The sequence below is a fragment of the Lepus europaeus genome, chromosome 16, assembly GCF_033115175.1.
Source record: "Lepus europaeus isolate LE1 chromosome 16, mLepTim1.pri, whole genome shotgun sequence".
In the NCBI taxonomy this organism is placed as follows: Eukaryota; Metazoa; Chordata; class Mammalia; order Lagomorpha; family Leporidae; genus Lepus; species Lepus europaeus.
The window spans coordinates 91,051,221-91,069,982 of NC_084842.1; the positions used below are offsets into that span (position 1 = coordinate 91,051,221).

At 66.7% G+C, this 18,762-nt stretch overlaps 1 protein-coding gene across 1 annotated transcript in view; it reads right to left on the reverse strand.

Annotated features, from left to right (window-relative positions):
* Positions 1–18,762, reverse strand: part of LOC133775124 (basic proline-rich protein-like) — a 41,552-nt gene extending 22,790 nt beyond the window's left edge. Inside the window, exons 1-5 of the mRNA XM_062213192.1 lie at positions 18,469–18,762; positions 17,290–17,372; positions 9,494–9,833; positions 9,262–9,425; positions 9,061–9,181 (exon numbers count right to left, since the gene is read on the reverse strand). Coding sequence (XP_062069176.1) covers positions 9,061–9,181; positions 9,262–9,425; positions 9,494–9,833; positions 17,290–17,372; positions 18,469–18,762 — 1,002 coding nt within the window. The remainder of the gene's footprint in view (positions 1–9,060; positions 9,182–9,261; positions 9,426–9,493; positions 9,834–17,289; positions 17,373–18,468) is intronic.

Here is an 18,762-nt window from a genome sequence, read left to right on the forward strand (position 1 = left end):
TGTGTAGTGGGTGCAGGGGCCAGGGCGGCCGGGCAGGGCCTGTGGCCAGTGCTGTCCGTGCCCCTCCTGCCTGACCGCGGTCCCACTGTGCTCCGTGGGGCTGCCGGGGCTGAGCCAGAGTCTACAGCACTCGGACCAGGGGCTCCCACCCTGGCGGAAGTCCCTGAGAGTGGCTCAGGTCCCTCCCACCCCGCTGGCAGGCGCTGGGACCTCTATTGGAGCCCGGGCCAGGGTGGGTGGGCCATAGTCGGCTGCTCCTGACCAGGACCGGGGCTGGCCCTGGCCAGCTGTCACCAGTTTACAGCATGGGGACAGCGCACAGCCTCCCGGAGCTGGGCCCACCTCAGCTCCTCAGTAGGCGGCCCCCAGAGTGCACCCCATCCCACCTGGGAAACCCCCAGAGCTGCCCACCCTGCCCCACCCCTGGCAGGGTCTCAGGGTTCCTGGGGGGCTGCTGCAGTGCAGGAGATAGCCCCCCCATGGCAGGCTCCTGCCCCGCCTACCTCTTTCTCAGCCCTGATGGACAGAAGCTGCAGCCTATCCCGGCCAGGGGAGGGGCATTAGGGCAGCCCTGGAGCTCCGGCCTCCCAAGTGTCTTGTCCATCCCCAGCCTTGGGGGACCCTGCAGGAGTGCCCCTCTCTTTCCTGCTCGACGAGGGGGTGCAGGTGGCATCTCCCGGGTGGCCACTGGCAGAGGGACTGGACCCTGCCCTGGAGACCTAGTGCCCTGGCCTGGCGTGGGTGCGCGTTTGTGAAGAACTCTCTAGAACGGGGACTTGGGTGAGTCTGGGAGGCAAGGGCCCAATGACAGGAATGCGGCCGCCAGCCACCCTCGCCCGGCTGTCTGCGCCCCCCGCCCCGTCCAGGCTGGCCTGCCCAACTCCCCCTCCAGGAAGCCCTCCAGGCTGTGGGTTTGGGGGCCGCTCCCCCAACGGGGGCTGGCCTGGGGGGCCCCGGACCCCGGGTGAGTGCCGGGCCGGCTTCTGGCTATGGCCGTCTTGCCCGGGCCGTATTTCCTGTTGTTGGTGTCACCGACTTTGCCACGTGGGGTCAAGAGTTATCCCGCGGCGTCTTTTGTGTTCTAAATTTAATTGTCGGCGCCGCTGCTCCCCTAAAAAGATCAGTAAAAACTGTTAATTTGATCAATACTTAATTTTTCCTGCGGAGCGTGTCTCTCCTGCTGGCCCGTGATAAGCGGGCGTCGGGGCAGGGGACAAGGGAGTTGTCAGGCATCTCTCCGCCGGCCTGGCCACTGCGCCACTTAGAGCCGTGTAATTTATACCCCAGCAGCCGCTCCGCAATTACCCTGTCTCTCGCTGTCGACACTATCGTGCTATCTCTAAATAGATCCGGCCGGCTGGGCCGCGCGGGCCCACAGGACAAATGACGCCATCCCTCATCCGCAGTCTCGGGGAGATAAAGTCCCTTAAACAGGGGGCCATTTTTCAGCTGATACGAGCCGGCTGCGCACCAGCCACTTCTTTGTTTGGGCTCTTTGCGGATTTCCGGAGCTATTGATCCCCGGCGGGCGGGTGGACGTGGCAGGTGCGCAGGGGCGGCCCCAGGGCGCGGCAGGTGCGGGCGTGGGCGGGGCGGGCGCTGCTGCTGACCCCAGCCCCTACGAAGCCGGCACAGGTCCTGAAGGTGGGCGCTGGGCTGGGGGCCGGGTCGCAGGGGGGCTCCCATGCCAGGGCAGAGTGGGGTCAAGGGCGCCCACAGCGGCCGGGGGAGGGTGTGGATGAACCACCCCCTCCCCACGTCTGACTTGCCCACCGCCGGGGCACCCTCTTGGACAGGTGGCACCAAAGCCCTGTGCTGCGCCGTGGGCTGGGGGGTCTGGGGGGAGGTCTGTGTGGACCCTGCTGGCTGCGGGGAGGGAGAAGGGGGCCCTGTCCCCTTAAAGGCCCCCCCACAGCTGCTTTTTTGAGGCACAGGGAGGTCTGAGACCTTGGAGCTGGGCAGGAGGCAGAGTGGGCGCCCGTGGGCAGTGCCCAGGCCTGGTCCAGGGAGGAGCCTGCTGGCAGCTGGGCCAGGCCAGGCCCCCGCCCAGCCCCTCTTTGCACCCGGCCTCTCCTGGCACACAGAGGGGACGGATGTGGGGGTGGCACTGACCACTGGCACCTGAACGGCCAGCCCTCAAGGATGGCAGGGCTGGGGCGGGGCCCCTCAGCTGCTGGCCAGAGGCTCGGGCTGGAGTCTCCCCCCCTCCCCGACATGGCCCTGTAGGAGGCTGGAGGAGGGGCTGCTGGGCCGAACACGAGAGTGGGCAGTGCTGGGGCGGGGGTGTTGGGGTCCTGGGCACCCAGGGGAACAGCATGGGTATGGGGGAGGGCCTTTCCCTCCAACCCCGGGGCCTGCTGGGAGCTGGGCTGGGCTGGGCGTGTCCGGTGTCCCTCCGTGGTGGGGTGGTCTCGGCCCCCTGCCCTGGCTCCCTCTGGCGTCCCTGGCCCCTCCCTCCCCTCCCTCGTCCTCGGTTGCCGCGGCGCCGATGCTATCAGAGTTCAGGTTTATCTCCTGGGAGTCCGGGCGATGCGCAGGCCGGGCGCCCGCCCAGACCTGCAAAACAAATAGGACCGATCCCGGCGTCGCCTCTTCTGCGAGCAGCGCCCATTTGTCAGCCGCCTGGGCCGGGCAGCGGGGAGGCCCCTGGCCAACTCCGGGGCTCTGGCTCCTCCCACGGTGCGGCCCAGGGCCCTGCTAGTGCCCAGGGAAGCCCCAGAGGGCGGAGCTCCCGGCCCTGGCTTCAGCCCCGCCCAGCCCTGGCCCTGCGGCCACCTGGGGCGTGACCTCTCTGTCTGTCTCTCCCTGTCATTCTGCCTTCCAAGTAGATCAAAACAAATAAGCATTTTAAAAAAGAAATCAAAACAGATGCTTGAACGTCTGAGTTCGAGTCCTGCTCCCTGCTGGGGCACCCTGGGAGACAGCAGTGAGGGCTCCAGTCCTTGGGTCCCTGCACCCGCAGGGGAGACCAGGACGGGGCTCCGGGCTTCTGGCTGTGGCCTGGCCCAGCACCATCTGTCCTGTGCATGAGGGGAGGAACCAGCATCTGGGAGGCCTCTCTCTGTCTCTCTCTCCATCGCTGCCTCTCGCTCTCCATCTCTGTCTCTCTCTCTCTCCGTCTCTGTCTCTCTCTCCATCTCTGTCTCTCTCCATCTCTCTGTCTGTCTCTCTCTCCATCTCTGTCTCTCTCCATCTCTCTGTCTGTCTGTCTCTCTTTCTGTCTCCGTCTCTCTCTCCGTCTCCATCCCTCTCTCTCTCCATCGCTGTTTCTCTCTCTCCATCTCTGTCTCTCTCTCCGTGTCTGTCTCTCTCTCTCCATCTCTGTCTCTCTCTCCATCACTGTCTCTCTCTCCATCTCTGTCTCTCTCCATCTCTCTCTCTCTGTCTCTCTTTCTGTCTCCGTCTCTCTCTCCATCTCTGTCTCTCTCTGTCTCTCTCTCCGTGTCTGTCTCTCTCCATCTCTGTCTCTCTCTCCATCTCTGTCTCTCTCCATCTCTGTCTCTCTCTCTCTCTGTCGCTGTCTCTCTCTCCATCTCTGTCTCTCTCTGTCGCTGTCTCTCTCTCCATCTCTCTCTCTCTCCATCTCTGTCTCTCTCTCCGTCGCTGTCTCTCTCTCTCCATCTCTGTCTCTCTCTCCGTCGCTGTCTCTCTCTCTCCATCTCTCTCTCTCTCCGTCGCTGTCTCTCTCCGCGTCTGTCTCTCTCTGTCTCTGTCTCTCCATGTCTGTCTCTCTCTCCGTGTCTCTCTCTCTCCGTCGCTCTCTCTCTCTCCATCTCTGTCTCTCTCTCCATCTCTCTCTCTCTCCGTCTCTGTCTCTCTCTCCATGTCTGTCTCTCTCTCTCCGTCACTCTCTCTCTCTCCATCTCTGTCTCTCTCTCCATGTCTGTCTCTCTCTCCGTGTCTGTCTCTCTCCGTGTCTGTCTCTCTCTCCATCTCTGTCTCTCTCTCCATGTCTGTCTCTCTCTCCATCTCTCTCTCTCTCCGTCTCTGTCTCTCTCTCCGTGTCTGTCTCTCTCTCCATCTCTGTCTCTCTCTCCATCGCTGTCTCTCTCTCCATCTCTCTCTCTCTCCGTCGCTCTCTCTCTCTCCATCTCTGTCTCTCTCTCCATCTCTGTCTCTCTCTGTCTCTCCATCTCTCTCTCCGTCTCTGTCTCTATCCGTCTCCGTCTCTCTCTCCATCTCTGTCTCTCTCTCCATGTCTGTCTCTCTCTCTCCGTCGCTCTCTCTCTCTCCATCTCTGTCTCTCTCTCCATGTCTGTCTCTCTCTCCGTGTCTGTCTCTCTCCGTGTCTGTCTCTCTCTCTCCATCTCTGTCTCTCTCTCCATCTCTGTCTCTCTCTCCATCTCTCTCTCTCTCCGTCTCTGTCTCTCTCTCCGTGTCTGTCTCTCTCTCCATCTCTGTCTCTCTCTCCATCTCTCTCTCTCCATCTCTGTCTCTCCATCTCTCTCTCTCCATCTCTGTCTCTCTCTCCATCTCTGTCTCTCTCTCCGTCGCTGTCTCTCTCTCCATCTCTCTCTCTCTCCGTCGCTCTCTCTCTCTCCATCTCTGTCTCTCTCTCCATCTCTGTCTCTCTCTGTCTCTCCATCTCTCTCTCCGTCTCTGTCTCTATCCGTCTCCGTCTCTCTCTCCATCTCTGTCTCTCTCTCCATCTCTGTCTCTCTCTGTCTCTGTCTCTCTCTCCATCTCTCTCTCCGTCTCTGTCTCTCTCCATCTCCGTCTCTCTCCATCTCTGTCTCTCTCTCCGTCTCCGTCTCTCTCTCTCCGTCTCCATCTCTGTCTGCACAGCAGAGGAAGGGAACAGGGAAGGCATGGGCGGGGCACACGCATGCTCAGGCGCTCACACCCCCGACACGAGTGACGCAGCAGCAGGAGAGCACAGGCTCAAGACCTGCACACAAGCGTGTGCAAATGCCAGCCTTCCAAGCCGGACGCCTGGGCGGACGTGAGCGACAGACACCTGCTGGACAGGATGGGGCTGGAGCCCCTGGCCCTGCCGCATGGCCTGGGCGCCACCACCGGTGAGTGGACGCTGGCCGGGCGCCGGGAGGACAGCCTCCGTTCTCATGTGAGGCTCTGAGCGCATCTCTGTGTCTCCCCCTCTCTGCAACTCTGTCGAATAAATAGAATAAAATGAAGTCTGAAGTCCATGCCATTTCACACAGTGTGCATTTTTTTAAAGATTTATTTATTTATTTGAAAGAGTCACACACAGAGAGAAGGAGAGAGAGAGAGCAGAGGCAGAGAGAGAGAGAGAGAGAGAGGTCTTCCATCCGCTGGTTCACTCCCCAGATGGCAGCAATGACTGGAGCTGCGCTGATCCAAAGCCAGGAGCCTGGAGCTTCTTCTGGGTCTCCCACGTGGGTGCAGGGGCCCAAGGACCTGGGCCATCTTCTACTGCTTTCCCAGGCCACAGCAGAGAGCTGGATGGGAAGTGGAGCCGCCGGGACTGGAACCAATGCCCATATGGGATGCCGGCGCTGCAGGCAGTGGCCTAACCTGCTACACCACAGCGCCGACCCCAACAATTTGCATTTTTAGTAACATTTTGAAGATGCTCTGAAAGTTTTGTTCCAAAATAAACTCTGTGTGTGTCTTTAAAATTCTATATATTCGTGGATCTGGGGGCGGGGACAGAGAGAGCCCCAGCTGTGGGGCAGTCAGGCCCGCCCAGCTCCCACCCCCAGCCCCCATTCCCAGCCTCCCCAGCCCCCACCCCTCAGTCCCCCACAGCTCCTGCCCCCAGCCCCAGCCCCAGCCCCCTCCCAGCGCAGCGTCCGAGGAGACCCTGGAGTCAGAGTTGGACTGAGCGGGGCTGCAGGTGCCGCACCCCTGCCCCAGCCCCTTCTAGAATGCCACCGCCCGGCCTCTCTGAGGGACCGGGACACAGCGGCAGAGACACGAGAACATTCTGGATGAGCACGGGACACTGTGTCCAGCCACACGTGTGCAGCTCCTGGGAGTGGCTCAGCGCAGCAGGGAGTGGGGCTCCTGGGGCTGGGGTCACGAGGGTGGCCATGCCACACGCTGGGAGCCAGAGTGGTGACCATGTGTAATTGACCTCATATGTGGTCTTGCCTGTGTGATTACCATGTGGTGAGAGCACACGTGTGTGACTTCCCATGCATGTGAGGTCGCATGTGAAATGTATTGTGCACACGGGGTCATGTGAGTGGTCTGCCATGTATGTGAGAACACCGTGTATGATTTACTGGGTACAGAGGTCACACGTGTGTGGTTTGCCATGCATGTGAGAGCACACGTGTGTAACTGCCTTGCTCAGCCATTCCAAACCATTACGCCGTCCACGACGAGCAGTGTCGCGCTTCCCTCGGTTATAAAAATCAAAACCTAAGGAGGAGGTGAGCGTGAGCCCTGGCCCTGTGGCCTGCAGCACGAGGTGGGGGAGGGGCTGCAGAATTCCGAGGCCTGGCCCTGGGGACACCAGGCACAGAGCAGGAGGCCACATCTGTGTCCCCCAGCCCAGCCGACACCGACGGCAGGTGAGCGACCAAGTGGGCGTGCAGCTGGTGTGACCCTGGCCCAGCCCACGGAGAGTGACCCCGTGTCTGGCCCAGCCAGAGGCAGCCGTTGCTGAGCACCCCAGGCCCCGGATGCTCCAGTGGGGGACGGCATCCCTGGTGGAAGCTCCAGTTGGGGAGCCGGGCTTGCTGCACAGAGGGAGGCACGCAGGGTCCTGGCCACACGCCACACGCAACACGCCACACACCAGAGGCAGAGGTCCCCATGGAAATGGGGAGGAGGAGAGAGCCGGGCACAGGCTGAGCAGTGCACAGACGCGTGACAGGATGGCGCTGGCAACTGTGACGCCACGAGGGACGGACAGACTGCCGGAGAGTGGCACCTGCCACCAGGAGGATGGCACCTGTCAGTCACCAGAGGACGGGCACCTGTCACCGTGACCTCCCGGGTCACCTCGGCAGAACACTCACAGGGACCCCGCCCCGAGTCCACCTCATGTGCCGAGGCAGCCTGCTGGCCCCACTCCCCTGGCCTCCCCCCAGGAATCCTGGAGGTCCCCCTGGCTTCAGCTCAGCTGTCAGGACCCTGGACACACGGTTAGGGCGGCCGGCTGTCCTGCTCCGGCCTCTGATGGCAACAACTCCTAGCGCTGTCCAGCAGCCGTGTGGCCCAGGGGGAGGCCGTGACCTCTGACCCACAGGAGGTCATGCTCCCCAGAGGGAGGTCCAGGCCGCTGTCACCCGGGCTGCCTGTGAGGACCATGTTGAAGACAGAAAGGGTTGGGGTCTCCCACAGAGGAGGGGGTGCCCCATCCGCGTTCCTGGAGACCTGAGCCCTTCTCTCTCCCCGTATTTCTTCCTTCTCCAAGTCCTTCGCGGGGGCCTCCCGTGCCCAGCCCCTGCCTGGCCCAGCCAGCTGCCTGGCCCCCTGCCCATCCACTGCCCAGCCCCTGCCTGGCCCAGCCACTGCCCGGGCACAGGACAAGCTGCCCACGGGTCCGCCCTCAGAGGGGCCTTCTCTGTCCAGGGCCCTGTGCGTCAGCCTGAGGGCTGCTGTGGCCACTTGCCCCATCTTGGACACTGTGCAGGCCAAGGGCCAGGGGGCTGCAGGTCACACGGAGCCCATGGAGGCCGTGGGGACACAGGAGGCCTGGTCCCCGTCACTCAAGCGTGCCCCTTGTACCCGCCCACTGCCTCTCCGGTGTGCATCTGTGCCGGCTCCCCTGCAGCGTGGGGTCAGGCACCAGCATCCACTGCTCCAGGCCAGGGCCCCCCGGAAGCAGCTCCTCAACAGGAATCAGCAGGTGCACAGGGCACAACCCCTGCCCATCCACAGCACTTCTGAGGGCACCCAGAGGGGCAGGCCCCCCACTGTGCCAGCCCCGCCGGCTCCTGTCCACCGTAGAGCCCACTGCCCAGCTGAGGGTGGCACGGGCACTCCTGCCTGGCCCTCCACACCCAGGGTGACCACGTGGGCCCGAGGCTCAGGGTGGGCCCTGACAGACCCCACCCAGGCCTGGCCTCTGATCACCTGCCCCTCGGGCGGGAGCTGTCACAGGTCAGCTTTGCTGGACATGGGGGGGTCTTTGTTGTCGGTGGGACCTGAGCGAGTCGTCCGCCTGCAGTGGCCGTGTGGCCCCTGTCTTCTCCGGGGTGGGGGGAGGGGACCTCCATTTTTTCCGGCAGCCTGGGGGCACCCCCATGTCCACCACGCCCGACACCCTGATGGGCCAGCACTGGGGGCTGTGGCCCTAGGCCAGGGCGGCCGGCCCTGCGCGGAGTCCCGGGCAGCAGAACGCCCGGGCCAGCGCCAGCGGCCTGTGCCGGCCCGCGCTCCCCGCACAGTTTTCAAGGGCTGGGGGGAGGGGGAGAAGAGCGACAGGTTTGGGGGCGGAGCCGTGGGGGAGGCAGGGGAGGCGCGGCGGGAGCCCCCCTCAGCCGGGCCTGACCCCACCCCCTTGCCGCCAAGCCCAGCCGCACCCCGCACGGTAGGCGTCTCCCCGGGCGCACGGGGAGTGGGGCTGAGGTTCTGGAAGCTTCTCCGCCCGCGGGGGGCGCGGGGCGGGGGCGCCGGGCAGGGCCGAGCTGGGCCCGCGCCGCTCGCGCTGCCCGCGGCTGCAGGCTGCGTCCCGGCGCACTCCATCATCTCCGGATGACAGCGCGAACCGTGGGAGTTCATTACAGGGGCCGTGAATTGTTGGAGGTAATTTAGATTACAATTTAAAGTTTAATTTAAAAATCTATCAACAAATGTGGAAGTACTCGGGGAACGTTTTAAAATGCACTTTAATCTCCGCAGCACAAATAGGTTTCGGGCTCTAAACAGCGTCACCTGGAAAAACAGTAAAACTTTACTGCAGCTTTAATTAAATTACAAACACAAAGGATAATTAACTTTTTTATTTTTATTTTATTCCTGCCATTGTTTCTCCCCAGTCAATATCTTCCGGCTGCAGGAGCAGCTGTTGCGGGGGCGGACCTCAGCGAGACAAGGGCGCCCCCGGGGGTCGGCGGTCCCGGCCCAGCCGCTGTGGGCGGCCCAGGGTGGACCGGGCGACCCCGCCCCAGCTCTCACGCCCACCTGCAGCGCGACTGGGACCGGCGGGTGAGGGGCTCGGGAGCGCGCCCTGTACCCGCAGCGCAGGTGCGGCGCGGGGAGCGCGCCCTGTACCCGCAGGGCAGGTGTGGCTCGGGAGCGCGCCCTGTACCCGCAGCGCAGGTGTGGCGCGGGAGCGCGTCCTATACCCGCAGCGCAGGTGTGGCGCGGGAGCGCGCCCCATACCTGAAGTCCAGTTGAGGCACAGGGGGCGCGCCCTGGACCGGCGGCTCAGGTGCGGCGCGGGAGCGCGCACCAGCACTGTCCTGGGCGCCCTGCCCCGGACGCCGGGGCACGGAGACGCGCGCGTCGGGAGTGCGCACCGACCTCACCTTCGCGCCGGTGAGGGGCTGTGTGCACGGGGAGGTGAGGGGCGCGCAGCGGGAGCGAGGTGGGCGCTTGGCTCTTCAGCGGGGACATCGGGTCTCGGCCGCGGCGTGGGCGCGCGCAGGGCCCGGCAGTGGCCGCCAGGGGGCGCCCTGCAGACGCGGGTGCGCGTAGGCGCCTCGGGCTGGGGGCGGGGCCTGGGGTGCCCGGCGGCGGCCGCGGCGGGGACCCGGCTCAGGAGGGCGGGCAGGGGGACCCGCTGCGGTGGCGAGGGGCTGGGGATGCGCAGCCGCTGGCTCCGGGGTCGCCGCACCAGCGGTGTCCGGACCGTGGGGGGGGGGGTGCGGGCGTCGCAGCGGCCCCTCCGCCCCCCGCCCCGCCGTGGCTCCTCTGGGAGCCGGACTTGGGGAAGGGGTGTCTTTGGCGCGCTCCTGGCGGGGCGGGGGTGGGGGTGAGGGAGGTGGCGGCCTCCTAGGGCGGGCGTCGTGGCCGAGCGCCCCCACCCCCCGCATCTGGCAAGTTTGTCACTGTGCGGGCCGTCTAACGCCCTGTCCCCGCCGCTGTGTCCCCAGGCCCGGTTCGCCGGGCCCGGCCGTGGCTCTCACAGCCGGGTCACCTGTCCGGCCCAGTCCGGGCGCCCGGAGGCAGAGGAGCCTGCCGGCCACAGCCACACCCGTGTTCAGTTTTAGTGCGGTGGCTGCTTAATTATTGGTTAATCTAGCAATTTAGCATGCTTCATTTAATTCTAATTAGGAGAATTAATAGGCAGGGCAGAGCGATTTCAACACAGTGCAGAAAACAAAACGCGCCCTGGACAGGGCGCCCACTGGAGGGCCGCGGCCGGGGCGCGGCGGGGGTGGCCCTGGGGGTGTCCAGCGCGGAGATCTGGGCGGGCGAGGTCCCCGAGGGTGGCGCTGGAGTGGCTCCCGCGGCTGCCGGCCCCGGTGTCCCCCGCGGCGGCGGGGTCCCGGGCAGCCCGGCTGAGCCCCCGCGGCCCCCGCACCCCGGCGTCTCTGCTCACCAGGCCGGCTCCCTGACAAGGTCCCCGACCGCACGAAGCTGTTCTCTAATTACGGCGCTAATTGAATTAAATGGCTGCGGCAATGAGCGGAGGCGCGGCATAAAAAGTAAAGAGGCAGATAGGCCAATTAACAGCGCGGCGCATAATTACAACACGCCTGCTAATTGTTACCGCGGGATTTATGGTGATGCGGCCCACAACAGGCAGGCCAGACCTGCTCGCGCTGCTAATTAAAAAATGATATTCTGCGCCGTGCCAGGCGCACTAATTAGCCTTGAGTTACATCAAGGCGGGCGCGGCCCTGCCAGCCGCCCTCCCCCGGTGGCACCGAGTCCGGCCCGGGACGCAGCGCGGAGTGGCCGCGCTGCAGAGCGAGCCGGACCCCGCGAGCCGGCCAGCGCCGCCTGGGGTCAGGCTGAGGCCCCGGGGGCCCTGGGCCGCCCCACTGTGGGCTCCCCGCTCCCCGCGGGGGCGTGGCCGCCCGTCCTGGCCGCAGGGCCCCCTCCTCTCCTGCACACTTCTTGCTCAGAGTCCCCTGGGGCTGTGCCTGGGCTGGGGCCTCTCGCAGAGGACGGGGCTGCCGCGGGCCCATTGTACAGACGGGGAAGTCGAGGCCCAGGCCCGCGGAGCTGGCTCGGCTCTGGTTCCGTCCCGGCCGTCCCCGCCCCCAGCCCCCGGAGAGGCAGCGTCTCCGCAGCTCTCGCCCCGCTCCCGCAGGGGACCCTGCCTCATTTGCAAGTGTAATTCGGCTCCCGCAGTCCGCGTGAGTCCCGCGCTGATGGCGTGATTAGCAGGCCGGGCGGCGGGCAGCCAGGCGCGGCCGTAAATTGGGGAGGATGTTTTATCAGGCGGCGGCCGGCGGCCGGGGTGCCGCGCGCTGTCCCCTCAAATCACGGTTATGGAATAATTTAGCCGCGAAGCCCGGGATTACGGCCGTCACCGATCATGCTGTCACGGCGCGCATGCACGCCGGGGACGCCGGCGCGTAATGAGCACTCATTGCCCCCCGCGCGGGGAGGGGCCGTGATCGATGGGCGCGAGATGAAATGGGAGGTTTATGGCTCCTGCAGCCATCAGTTCTGACTGTGTGATAAGAACGGGCGCCGCTGCCTTCGCTCTTTATTGGAGCCCATATTAGCATGCGCGCGCGGAGCACCGGCCCATCAAACCCATTTAAGGTGGAGCTGCCGGGGGGCCGCCCCAGCCCCCGCTAGCGCACCCTGGCCCGTAGGCAGCACTCAGGGGTGGGGACAGGCCACTGACCCCCACGGCCTCCCCTCCCCCAGGTCCAGCCGCCTCGGATCACCCCTGGTCCACCACAGGCCGCCAGGGGTCCTCAGGGACCACCCCCCCAGGCCCCAGGCCCTGCCCCACCCAGCTCAGCATGCTGTCCAAGGGGCCCGTGGTCGGGGCAGTGCCATGTCCACTCAGTGTCCAGCCCTGTGGCCACAAGTGTCTGAGGGGCCAGCCAACCCCAAGTACCTGTGTGGTCGGGGCGGGGCATCCCTGAGAGCCCCAGGTGCGCAGTGGGAGCTGGGGCGAGCGGTGGGGGCTGGGGCGAGCGGTGGGGGCTGGGATGAGTGGTGGGGGCTGGGGTGAATGGTGGGGGCTGGGGTGAGTGGTGGGGGCTGGGGTGAGTGGTGGGATCTGGGGTGAGTGGTGGGGGCTGGGTTGAGTGGTGGGGGCTGAGGTGAGTGGTGGGATCTGGGGCGAATGGTGGGGGCTGGGTTGAGTGGTGGGGGCTGGGGTGAGTGGTGGGGGCTGGGGTGAGTGGTGGGGGCCGGGGCGAGTTGCAGGGATGGGGTGAGTGTCAAGGGTGGGGGTAGGTAGCTGGGGCAGGGGCTGGGGTGAATGGCTGGGTCTGGGGGGTGGCAGGAGCTGGGTGGGCGGTCCCCATGGGCTCCAGGTCTCAGCTGCCCCCTGGGGACCCAGAGGCAGCCTTTGGGAGGCCAGCCTGTCTCTGCTCTGTGTCATGTGTACTGACCCCAAGGGAGGGCGGGAGGGAGGCACAATGCCCCCACCCCGGGCAGCTGGAGGCCCAGGCAGCCTGTGCTGTCCGTCAACACACCCTCCCCCCCACAGGTCCAGGCCTGCCCCGCCCACCCCAGCCCTGCCCACCAGGCTCTGCTGCACAGCACACAGCTGACGCCTGCGGCCCGAGGGCAGGGTGGGCACCTGCCCATCTCAGAGAACCCCAGGAAATGCGCCAGGGCTCCCAGGAGGGGGCTCAACCCCCCAAGCAGTGACAGACGCACAGCGGGGTGCACAACACACACGACACATGTAGCACACACAACACATGTGACAGGCACGAGACAGACATGACACACGTGACATGGCATGAGACACATGCGAGAGACATGACACCCAAGGCACATGTGAGACATGACACACAACACATGTGACAGACGTAACAGGACACACGTGTGACACGGGACTGTGACACATGTGGCCAAGATGAGGCTTGGGGAGACCTGGGCTGGAGCCTGGGGACTCCCCGCACTGCCTTGGAAACTTTGTGTAAATCTGAACTGAGTGCCAAATTAGCAGTTTTATTAAAAAATTATCTCTGTGGCTTAGTGGGTAGAGCTGCCGCCTGTGATGCCAGCATCCCCTATGGGCAGGAGCTTCTCCCGGGTCTCCGCCGTGGGTGCAGGGACCCAAGGACCTGGGCCATCCTCTACTGCTCTCCCAGGCCATAGCAGAGAGCTGGATCGGAAGAGGAGCAGCCGGGACTAGAACTGGCGCCCATATGGGATGCCGGCGCTTCAGGCCAGGGCTTTAACCTGCTGCGCCACAGTGCCGGCCCCTCCCTTAAATCTTAAATGTCATTGCCAGCCAGGGCACTCCTGGGAGAGAGATGCTGGGACCCCCTCCCCCGTTGGACAAGCTGGGGTGGCCGGGGCGGGGCAGAGTGCGCAGGGCGCCTGTCCATCTCGGGCACGTCCAGCCCTGTGTCTCCATGTGTCCCGTGTTGTTCAGCAGTGGGCAGGGAGCACGGACAGGCCAGAGCCCTGTGCCCCACCTGGTACCCCAGCCCTGGGGCCGGGGGCTCCACAGGCAGCAGGACACCCCCCCCACGACAGGCGCCAGCTCCCACTCCCAGGGGACACAGGTGAGAGCCTGCTCTGAGCCAGGCCAGGAGGAAGCGGGCAGGGCTCCAGGTGGCCAAGCTCACCAGCCCTAGAGAAAGCCTTGCCCTGGGCCGCTGTCCTGCAGACCCTGTCCCCACACCCCTTCCTTGGCAGCTGGGGTGAGGGTCCAGGCCCGGCCCCCTGCCCCACAACACCGGGGAAGTGCATGGCTGCTGCAGACTCCTTCCCTGGGTGCCCTTGGACCACATGGTCACTGCTGCACCTGTCCACCTGCCCCCTGGCAAGCCCCCGGGCAGGTCTGGTCACTCCCCAGGCCCCCTGGCCAGGTCTGGTCACTCCCCAGGGCCCCCCAGCAGGTCTGGTCACTTCCCAGGCCCCTGGGCAGGTCAGGTCACTCCCCAGGCCCCACAGGCAGGTCTGGTTACTCCCCAGGCCCCTGGGCAGGTCTGGTCACTCCCCAGGCTCCCAGGCAGGTCTGGTCACTCCCCAGGCCCTCCGGGCAGGTCTGGTCACTCCCCAGGGCCCCCCAGCAGGTCTTGTCACCCCCCAGGCTCCCAGGCAGGTCTGGTCACTCCCCAGGCTCCCCGGGCAGGTCAGGTCACTCCCCAGGCCCCACAGGCAGGTCTGGTTACTCCCCAGGCCCCTGGGCAGGTCTGGTCACTCCCCAAGCCCCCGGGCAGGTCTGGTCACTCCCCAGGCTCCCAGGCAGGTCTGGTCACTCCCCAGGCCCTCCGGGCAGGTCTGGTCACTCCCCAGGGCCCCCCAGCAGGTCTTGTCACCCCCCAGGCTCCCAGGCAGGTCTGGTCACTCCCCAGGGCTCCGGGCAGGTCTGGTCACTCCCCAGGCCCTCGTCCCAGGTGCTTGCTGGCCACCTCCAGCCCTCCTGACTGCTGGGTGGGCTTGAGTGGACCAGGACCCGGACTCCTCCCGGGGAGCCCTGTGGTCAGCAGAGGGCCACCTGCCTCGGGCTCTGAGCGGGTTGGGTCTGGGTGGGGCAGGTCCCTGCCCTGGTTGTTCTGGAGGTACGGGGTTGCACCAGGCAGGGCGCACGGCGAGGGCCACGCCCACTGGGCCCAGGTGGCCTGCTGGGGTCCGGCTGCCCTCACACTGGGGTCCAGAGCGGCATCCCAAGCTCACCTCCTGCTGAGCCACTGCCTACCTGGGAGAGTGCATGGACCCACCCCCATGTCCTGAGCCCCCCAGACAGGCGCAAGCAAGAGAGGCCACGGCCCTTCCTCCCGGGGTGCCAGGCTTTGGGGAGGGGGCTACACCAGGTGCGAAGGCCCTGGACCCTGCCCTGGGGCCCCCACCCACTGAGGCCCCTCGACGTGGCTCAGGCCGTAGCATCCAGGTGTGTAGCTGCATCAGGTGGTCCCTCGGAGGCCAGGGCTGGGGTCCAGGCAGGTGGGCTCAGGGGACCCCTGCCTGGGGTGGGTGGGAGGTGTCTGGCTTCTTTCCCTGCTGTGTGTCTTCACCCCCACCCCCATAGGGTCCCCAAAGAAGAGGGGGTGGCAGAGGCAGGAGAGGAGGCGGTGTGGGCAGTCCCACATTCCAGCTTTGGTGGAAACCACTTCTGCCGGCTGCCCGCTGGCCAGGGCGTGCTCCGGGGCATCTCTGTGGCTCCATCCAAGCTCCCATGGCCCCGCCCACCGGGGGCTCCCACAGGCTGGCCCTGCAGGTCACACAGGGACCGTCACCCACCGCGGTTCACACGCTGGATGCAGCAGGAGCCTAAAGCATCCTGGGGTCCAGGGGCCCCCCGAGCACCCAGGGAGCTGCAGCCCGAGGGGGCTGGTGGGAGCTCCCCCTGGGCCTCCAGGCCTGGGCTGTGAGTCTCCAGGGCCAGGCCCAGTGGCCACAAGGTACTCACTCCCCGGGCAGGGCAGGGCAGGCCGCTGGGAACTCAAGGGGCAGTGCGCCGGCCCCTGCGTCCCACTCCCGGCAGACAAATTCCCAGGAAGCGGAGGACACGGGTGATGGCTTGACGGATGGCTGCTGGCCGCCCAGGCCTGCCCGGCTGCGGCGGGAGGTGGTGCTGGAGGAGGGGCCCCGGCCTCGGCAGGTGCATCCGCGCACAATGGGCCCGAGCCTGCGCCCAGGCCTGCGCCCAGGCCAGTGCTGCTGGGCCGGGGCCCGCCCGGTGCGGGAAGGAGCCCCCCAGCTGTGGCTGCTGCCACCTTAAGGTGTGTGGTGCCCCCGAGCCCGGTGACAAATACTAATGTGTAAATCTGCAGCCTGGCCGCGGAGCCCGTGCCCGCTCGGCGCTGAAATGTCACCTGTTCCTAGCTAGCGATTTGCATAATGCAAAGCTTCTCACTCGTAAAATACAGATTAAGAAGGGAAGCCAGAGCCATTCCGGAACCAGGGAGCCGTTGCAAAGGGAACGGAGGCGCCCGCTCTTAACCCTGTCCCTGCCTCCTGCCTGCTGGCCCGCAGGGGCGGGCGGGTGGGGGCGCCCCCGCACCCCGGTCCTGCCCTGAAGCCCCTCCCCGGCTCCACAGCCTCCTCCCTGACCCGCGGCTTTGGGGGGCCCACGTCAAGGGGTGCTGCCCAGCAGGTCCTGTCGGGGTCTGCTATGTCCTGGCCTTAGGGTGCTCTCCACTCAGCCCCCATAAGCTAGCTGGGTTGTGGTCTCAGCAAGGGGAGAGCCTGGGGCTCCAGGCCTGCAGCCCTCGGCCTGGGCAGATGGGCAGAGCTCAGAGCCCGCTTCTCTACAGAGGGGTGGGGCCGGGGCGGGTCCTCCCTCCAGGGTGGCCGGCCCCCCACCCGCGAGACCCCAGACCCCGCCTGGAGCTCGGGCTGTGGGAGGGCCAGGGAGGCCCTGAGCTCAGGGCGGGAAGGGAGGCGTCTGGAGGCCCAGCCCGGCCACTGCCCAGGGAGGCCGAGCCGGGTCGCCCCGGCTGCGGCTCTGATCACGGCCGGCGGCCGCCCCTTCATCCCGCGTCTGGGTTCCTGCACTGTTTCCACCGTCGCTCTCGGCCGCTGGAGTTCACACACGGTGTCTGGGATATGGGGTCCCCGGAGGGCAGCAGACACTTGTGTGGACACGGGAAGCCGGCCCCTCCCATGGGCAGAAGGGCCTCCCCTCGGATGCCCCTCCCTCAGATGCCCCTCCCCTCAGACACCCTGCCCTCAGACGCCCCTCCCTCAGGCGCCCCACCCTCAGGTGCCCCTCTCCTCGGATGCTCCTCCCCTCGCATGCCCCGCCCTCAGGTGACCCACCCTCAGGTGCTCCTCCCCTCAGATGCCCCTCCCTCAGGTGCCCCTTCCCTCGGATGCCCCTCCCCTCGGATGCCCCTCCCTCAGACGCCCCTCCCTCAGGTGCCCCTCTCCTCGGATGCCCCTCCCCTCGGATGCCCCTCCCTCAGACGCCCCTCCCTCAGGTGCCCCTCTCCTCGGATGCCCCTCCCCTCGGATGCCCCTCCCTCAGACGCTCCTCCCTCAGATGCCCCCCTCAGACGCCCCTCCCCTCGGATGCCCCTACCCTCAGTGCCCCTCCCCTCAGACGCCCCTCCCCTCAGTGCCCCTCCCCTCAGATGCCCTGTCCTCAGGTGCCCCTCCTTTGCTGGAGGGCCCCTCCTTTCCGACACCCCTTGAAGGTGAGGTCTCACCCACGGGGACCCCAGGGGACCCCTTTCTTTGGCCCTAAAGTCCTCCCTACACCATGGGCCCCAAGCTCTCACCTGGTGCTGGCCGCACAGTGCGGCCGCGCATGCATGACCAGGGCAGCCGGGCCTGCTCCGCCCCCCGGCCCCGCCCCCCTGGCCACACCCTGTCTGCGGGGCCTTGCTGAAGATGGGCCTGGCGGTGTCCACCCAGGGCTCCATCTGCAAACGCTTGGCCGAGGGGTGGGGCTGCGGGCGGACGGGGAGACCCCCTGCAGGCCTGCAGCCCCTCAAAGTCAGGAGCCCAGGGCTGGGCCCCGGGAGGCCAGGACCCTGGGATCCCCGCACACACCAGGGCCGCCGTCCCCCTTTCCCGGGTCGGTGGCCTCTGAGGGGCGGCCTCCCCAGCCTGTCCTCTGGTGCTCGGGGTCAGCTGGCCCTGCGGACGCCACTCCAGTACCCACAGCCCAGCTCCGCCTCCTTCCTCCCCCCAAGCATCGCGGGAGGTGACTTCACCTCCAGGGGGCGCTCCTCTTCTGCTCAGAGCCCCCTCCCCGAGACGAGCGGATGGGGGCTCACCGTGGCCCCTGGTCCACTGCAGACCTGGCCCTGGTGCCCTCGAGGCCTACAGGGAGTGACCTGTAGGCGCCCGGCCGGCGGGGCTCCCCTGAGTTCTGGGCTGGGGGTGTCCAGTGCTGGGGGGGCTGGGGCAGAAGGGACAGCCGAGGCCCACGGCGTGTGTGGCCTCTCGCCGTGTCCACGCAGGACAGCCCTGGCCGTTCAGGGAGGGCCGGGCGGCAGCGAGGCCTCCAGCCGCTGATAACGGAGCGCTAATGGCTTCTGATGGTGAGAAGATCCGGCTGATGGTGACTGAGCCAGGAGCTGCAGTGTTGGCTAGGCAGACCGCACGCCCCCCCAGCCCCCCAGCCCCCACCCTGGGAGCCCTTGTGTTGGCTAAGGAAACTGCACGCCCCCCTCCCCCACAGCCCCACAGCCCCACAGCCCCCTCCCTGGGAGCCGGAGTGTTGGTTAAGCAGATCACACACCACAGCCCCCACGGCCCCCACCCTGGGAGTGCCAGGAGCCCGGAGCCCGGAGCTGGAGCCGGAGTGTTGGCTAGGCAGACCGCGCGCCCGCACCCACCCTGCAACAGGGACTCAGGCCCTTCCTGCCCCGCGGTGCCCCTGCCCTTCCCCTCCCCCCAACGCCCTGCTCGCACACCAGGGGTGGGGTGGGCACCCAGGGGAGACGGGGCCTTCCCAGGCCGTCCCAGCTGGGAGGCCGGGCTGGGGGGAGGAGGAGCCTGCAGGTGTCCGGTGGGCGTGTCCAGACCACCCTGGCGCACAGGGCTGGAGGGCCGGGCAGAGGCGCGGGGTGGGGGAGCTCCCCCCTCGCCTGCCCAGTCCCAGAGGGCGTCTGGGTCCGGAGCTGCCCTTGCGGCCTCGGCCGGGACCCCCGTGGCGCTCCAGCCCCCCTCCCCGGGGGGCCCAGTTCGGGGTCCGCCCGCGCGCACGCCAGGGTCCCGCGGCCTGCGCAGCTGCGAGGGGAGGCCTCCGCCGGCTACCGCGGCGCCCGCGCGGCCCGGGGGGACTCGCGCAGGAGCGAGCGCCTTATCTCCCGCGGCGGCCGTGTCATCCAT